Below are 6,234 nucleotides of genomic sequence, written 5' to 3' on the forward strand. Positions count from 1 at the left end.
ACTCTTTCGAGAGACCATGCTCGGTGAGTCCAATGAGCAATTCCTTATATCTATCCCAAGCACTATAAAACGTTGCATTACATGGAAAAAGTTCATATTTTAAGTTCAAATTTAACAAAAATTTTAAAATATTATAAATATAGCAAATATGACATATTTATTATAATAATAATATCATATTTTGTACTAATAGAGTCATTATTTTAATAATACAATATTTTACCATTCTTGTAATATTTTTAAATTTTTTGATCAAATTTTACAATATGTGTAAGGGACTTTCTCTAGTGTTCCCTCTTTTTTAGGAACACTGACATTTCCTGTTTATCAACAGTTAGATCTGTATTAAATCTACTCAAAGGTCAAATTATATTAAAAAATAATGTCAATTTGAACGGCTGATAAATAAAAAACACCAGTATTTAAAAAAATAAAAAATACCAGATAAATTCTCTATAGGTAAATCATCCTAGACTTTTTTAACTTGCACCTAAAGGAAAGTGTAAATTGGGCTGGGTCCTCGGACTTGGGCCCAGACTGAATCCAATTCTAAGCCCACCATTAGAAGCTCACCTACACCACACTAAAACCGCTTTCTTCCGTTTTGCATCCGGAAAAGAATTTCAGAGGTGAGTTTGTAAGGGCGGGAGAAGAAGCAGACACAGAAATTCCAGAGATTTTTGGACGGATTTGGAGAGGCAACGCAATGGAAAACGCCATGGAAATCGTTCCTCCTTCTTCAGAGCACCTCGACCTGGACACCATTCGCAGGTCTCTCTCACTCTCTACATACAAAGTTTTGAATCAAATTTTGATTTTCCCTTTGTTTTTGACAAATTTTTTGAAATTGTTTGCTAAAGTCGAGCAAAAGAGCTTGAAGAAATGCTTAGTAGTTTGGAAGACAATGATTCGGAGTTGTTCCATTCGGATTTGGAGAAATTAGTGAAGGATTGTGCTCTTAAGTTCCAGGTATTCTGCAAATTTGTAGGCTTAATTCTTCGCACATTTCATATCTGAGATTTATAGTTCGAAATAATGGTCGGAAATGAGGAATTTACAGAGCAGAATGGAGGAAATAGGATCGGAGTGGTCAGATGTTAGTTTCTTGGAAGATAAAGGCTTTGGTATGTCTTCTTTATCTCTTAACGAAATGGACTACTTTGCTTAGATATGGGTATTGCTTCTTATCTTTGATTAAAGTGCAAGAACTAGGCGAAAAAGTACGATTAGCACTTTAGTTGAGTGTCCGTGCTTTTTTTTTTTTTTTGTGTGAAAAATGTATTGCCGAAATTTTGCTGAGAATAAAGTTTAAACTTTTGTGGAGGTCAAGTTGTCAGGAATTAAAAGCCCTAATTCTTACGAAATGAGAGTAATAAAACGGGGCAAAGCAAATAATCACGCACAAGATTTATAGCAGTGATTTCATTCACTTTCTACTCGTGCATAATTTCACTATGATGAAGAAGAAGACTACATGAAAATCACACGCCTTACACCTCTCAGACACACTTTGTTTGTCTATAAAAGGAGATATAGAAAGCCCTGGAACACCCTTAGATGAAAATTTTGTCCTGGGAGCTTGTTCCCGTGATCTAGCATTGATGTGATAATTAGGTTCCACACGCTCAACACAAGTGTTTGGAATACACACTAGAAAATAAATTGATTCTTAGTGAAATAGAATTTTAAGCAGTGTGCTACGTAGTGATAACTAAGATATCATGTTTTCTGGTGCATTTGCTATTTGATTTCGTCCTCCCTTCTCAACTTTTTTTGAGGGTTGACAGGTGACTTTGACATTTTCTGTGGAACGGAAAATGACTATTTTATCCCAAAGGAAGTTTTGGGGCAGTGGAATTTATATATAACAACTTTATAGAACCCTTCTTTTCATTGCCCCATCTTCTAAAGCCTTAAGAGTATATAATCAAGTTCTTTATATTTTCTATTTTGGCCATTATCTTTGGTTTACCAAGCTTATTAGTTTAATTGGTATTGACATTTCCTTAGTCTTATCAAAAAAAAAAAAAAAAAAAAAAAATTGATGCGACATTTCCTTAGACGCGTGCTTGGAACACTTGGGCGAGGAGCTTAACCTCGTGGAAGCTGAAAATAGCATAATGTCTGAAAAAATTGAGGTTCTTACAAGAACCTATGCTGAAGGTAAGAATTTAGTTATTCAGTGTTCACTGTTTTTATATGTCCACATTGTAGAGCATTATTTATATAGGTTTGTCCGTGCTTAATGTAGTTTGTTGTATTTGTAGATTCCAATCAGTTGGAAATTGAACTTGAAGGTTTGAAAAATGTAATGGATTTAACAGCATTGCAGGTTGGTTCTTCCTTGATTATTTTTTTTCCTATCTTAAGGTTGATTTACTTTACAGCTTCCATGCCTTTCCATTTCTGTTTCATCTATGTGATCAAGAAATCATAGATAATATTTTCAAATTGTATATTGGTATATGATTTTGTAGGATCTGGGGAATGCAAAATTGGGTGCCTGTGATGATTATCCAAGAAATACTGAAGATAAACAGCATTCGGTATTACATGTATTTAGATAATCATAGACCATTCTTTTTGGATTTATAATCTGAAGTTGCCCTTCCATTTTATTGATCATTTTTAACTATTTTCTACATAATTTGCAGCTATTGGAACTTGAGAAGGAGATAAAGCAGAAAAATATCATCTTGAAATCTTTAGAGGATCTAGATGGTATCTGTAAATGGTAACTCTGCTACAATTGGCTTAGACTTATTCTGCTTTGACATATAAGTATTGTATTGGTCGATGCTTAATTTGTTTGTCTTCCATTGCAGGTTTGATGCCATAGAGCAGATTGAAGATATATTAACAGGTGTAAAAGTCATTGCACTTGAGGAAAACTGCATTAGGTTTTCATTGCAGACTTACATTCCAAACTTAGAAAGTTTTTTGTTGCAACAAACAATTGAAGCTGTCAATGTGCCATTTGAAGTGAAGCATGAGTTGTTAATTGAATTATTGGAGTGGACCTTGGATCAAAAGAATGTTGAGGTACCATTATATCCATTAGAGAGTTTGATGAAGAAATTGTCTGCCATCTATCTGTGTACATGGTCCTAAGCTGCGTGCATTTTGCTTCCCTCTTTTTACTTCTAATTACTAAAGCCTAGATGATCTGCAAAGTTTCTTTTTATCAAAACTTGTGTCCTACAAAGATACAAAGGAAAGAAAATAAAAAAGAAGATTTATTCATGTGCTTTATATCTCTTTTCTCATTAAATTATGTCTGGTACCCTGGGTCATATAGCTTTAAATATTTTCTGTGTTTGAGTGTAAAAGCTAATTTGTTAGAACCAGTTGATCGTACTTTGTTGTTGGCACTGCTTTATTCATTTATCTTTTTCCTTGAAGAAACTTGTAAAACCTCGTCTTTTTTCGCTAGTCTTCTCAAGATTAATAAGCTTTACTAGTCTTTTGCAGGAAAACCCTCACGGACATATAAATTTAAGCATTAATTGTCATCTCTTTTTAGTCTTAACATTCATCTGTAATGTGTAACAATTAATTTATTGTTTTTGTTAGAAAAACACGCTTTTCTATTTTAGGAAATTCGTATGATATGCGATCTGATATGCGAGTTATTTTATTTCCTGATTCTAGGAAATTAATTCTGATTTGATTCTGATTTGTATTAGATGTTTCTGTTTTTTATTCTTCTTTCCTAGTTTAGTCTCTACAATTGTAAATATATAGATGTGTAATTTGTAATACTTTTGAGACAATTTCAATAGACTCTTTGAGACATTCTATCAGTTTCTTGTTTCAAAAAATAAAAATGAAAAATCCTTATCTGTAATGTACAAGTATATACTTCTGTTCCTATATTTTCTATATTTTTGTTTTTGAATGGGTACTAAAACTCTATGATTTCCAGATATTTCCGAATGATGTATACCTAAATAATATTTCAAATGCTGCAAAAGATTTCAGGTTGGTTTCTCTGATTTTTTTTTTCCTCAATCTTATTGTGCCCAGTGTTTGATTTTGGCTTCCTATTCAAAACTAGATGACTTGTTGTTTTACTTTTACTTATTTTTTTACCCTAACTTAATCTTGCAATGAACCAAAACTAGTTAGCATATCATGTAATTGTGGATTTACAAAATTGGTTTTGCAGTAAATGTTCACTGCAGTGGTTTGTAACAAAAGTACAAGACAGAATTGTTTCTTGCACGATGAGGCAACTTGTGGTAAAGAGTGCAAATACATCAGGGTGAGCTCTACCATCACAATTTTGATCTATGTACTCTTAGCTTTTTTAAAAAATCACTGTTGTGAAATGACTGTTTGTTTTGTAAGTTTTGAATATTTTTTATTCGTCATGAAAAGTATTTATAGATTGTTTTGAATGCAGATACTCCTTGGAGTACTTTGATAAAGATGAGGTGATGGTAGCTCATCTGGCTGGAGGAGTTGATGCATTCATAAAGGTCTCTCAAGGTTGGCCATTATCGAATTCTCCTTTGAAGCTGACATCTCTTAAGAGCTCTGATCATAACACAAAGGGCATTCCTTCAATTTTTTTGTTTAAGGTTAAGGTGGGTTTATCTCTATTTTCTCTTATTGGCCTTTACTTGGTTCTTTTCTTGCTTTTGATGCGTATGGCAAATTTTAAAAGTTCTCTTTAGGAAGGTTGGTTTAGGTGTCCTTTTCCCTCTTAGCTTTCACTGTTTGCACAAGTTTATGTGCATAGTACATGAATTAAGAAGTGGCTTTGTAATTGTATTTTGCATATGAAAAATATTTAAACAAAATGGAAGTTATTAACCAATAGAGTTGAGTTTCAATAAGAGTGACAGCTTTGTGATACTATTTTTATCTTACATCTATTTATTCTCACGTTGTATTTAGTTGTCAACTAATTTATTTTTCTTCTTTGGTTGCTTAAATTTTGATTCATTAGGAAAGGGTGAATTCCTTGGCTGTGCACATTTGCCAGAATCTATCAAGCTTTGTCGATGCTGTTGACAAAATACTCACCGAGCAAAAGCAGTTGGAAATTGGTTATGATGATACCATGAAAAACGACCAATGACACTTCTTCAATAGTATCCATTTTGTCGCCTTTAAACTCTATTCTATTGGTTCAAATTATTCGAAGATTTCCATGACAATATTACATGAATGACATCACTTGTAGTAAATAACGTCCGGTATATATATATATATATATATATATGTTATTTGATGATTATTTTTTTTCCCCTGAAATACTTTTGTAGACATTGAACACGAAGCTCTTGTAATTTCTCTTGCACCAGAAAGCCTGAAAACTTGGACTAGGACTTGACATGCCCTTTCACAAAAATTCCAAAACAAGGTATAGTCTCGGAACCTAGTAAATTTATGCAAAGAAGCTATAACAATGGAAAGTCCAATTAGAGGTCTTCTTGGAGAAAATTGATGTAGATGCCGCTGCCAGAGATGATCTGCAGCTAGTGAAACGCTGTGGTATGCAATTGCACAATATGAATTGAATGCAAATACAAACACTGCAGAAAGTTATCATAGTTTCATCTAAATTCTTGTTTGGTTCATAGGTTTGAATTGTCTTTTTACTGCAGTGTTTCTCATAAAAATTTGAATTTCTATTCAAACTTATGAATCAACTGGTCAAAAATGTTTACTTTTATCAACAAAAAATTCCAATCAGAATTTCAACATTTTGGGAAATTAGAATAGTGAATACTATTTAAACAAAACTTATGCTATATTCTGTAAGTACTATAATTGTTTAAGTATTACAATGCTGACATCTCTAGTAAATAATGATAGATCTTATTACTGGCCATGCATCTAATTAAAGGTGGATTTCACCTTCAGGACCTCTCATGAATGTTGGTCGTCAAATCATTAGTGCCTGTTGATGCTTATTAAACCTTTTAACTGATTTTTACACATCAACGTTAATTGCAAAACAATCATACAATACGAATAAAGAAAAGGAAGTCGATCGGTTAGACTTAGATGTGTTAAAACTAAGGCGTCAGCCTCCATGGATTTCTTCTTCGTGTTCCGAAAGACTCCCTTGTGACCAGAGGGACTTCCCATCCTCCAGGAGTGTCGGAATTGTAAGAAACCCAAATGACGGTTATTTGGTCAAAAATGGAAAGAGGCGCTCTGAGAGTGGTCTAACGTGCAATTAATACTCTGAAGATGGAAATGTCCATCGAGCACTAAAAT

General features: G+C 33.1%; 1 protein-coding gene across 2 annotated transcripts; it reads left to right on the plus strand.

Annotated features, from left to right (window-relative positions):
- The first annotated feature begins 624 nt into the window (after positions 1 to 624).
- On the plus strand, positions 625 to 5,199 carry LOC21395988. 2 transcript variants are annotated; one of them, XM_024176147.1, is made up of 12 exons: positions 625 to 771; positions 861 to 969; positions 1,061 to 1,124; positions 2,062 to 2,163; positions 2,268 to 2,332; positions 2,478 to 2,555; positions 2,655 to 2,734; positions 2,826 to 3,042; positions 3,926 to 3,981; positions 4,169 to 4,264; positions 4,406 to 4,589; positions 4,955 to 5,199. In XM_024176147.1, exons 1-12 carry the CDS (start codon positions 707 to 709, stop codon positions 5,084 to 5,086), a joined length of 1,248 nt encoding a protein of 415 aa, XP_024031915.1. In that variant the 5' UTR covers positions 625 to 706; the 3' UTR covers positions 5,087 to 5,199. The 2 variants fall into 2 exon arrangements, with proteins under 2 accessions (XP_024031915.1, XP_010112516.1); XM_010114214.2 differs by having other exon boundaries at positions 2,478 to 2,546.
- Positions 5,200 to 6,234: the final 1,035 nt, after the last annotated feature.

Source organism: Morus notabilis, unplaced genomic scaffold (genome assembly GCF_000414095.1).
Source record: "Morus notabilis unplaced genomic scaffold, ASM41409v2 Scaffold416, whole genome shotgun sequence".
In the NCBI taxonomy this organism is placed as follows: Eukaryota; Viridiplantae; Streptophyta; class Magnoliopsida; order Rosales; family Moraceae; genus Morus; species Morus notabilis.

What these genes read in the sequence shown, in the direction of transcription:
- LOC21395988 (XM_024176147.1), top strand. Translation starts at nt 707, where the DNA reads ATGGAAAACGCCATGGAAATCGTTCCTCCTTCTTCAGAGCACCTCGAC. An exon ending in ATTGTGCTCTTAAGTTCCAG is followed by an intron (nt 970 to 1,060) that starts GTATTCTGCAAA and finishes AGGAATTTACAG; the next exon opens with AGCAGAATGGAGGAAATAGG. An exon ending in TGGATCAAAAGAATGTTGAG is followed by an intron (nt 3,043 to 3,925) that starts GTACCATTATAT and finishes TATGATTTCCAG; the next exon opens with ATATTTCCGAATGATGTATA.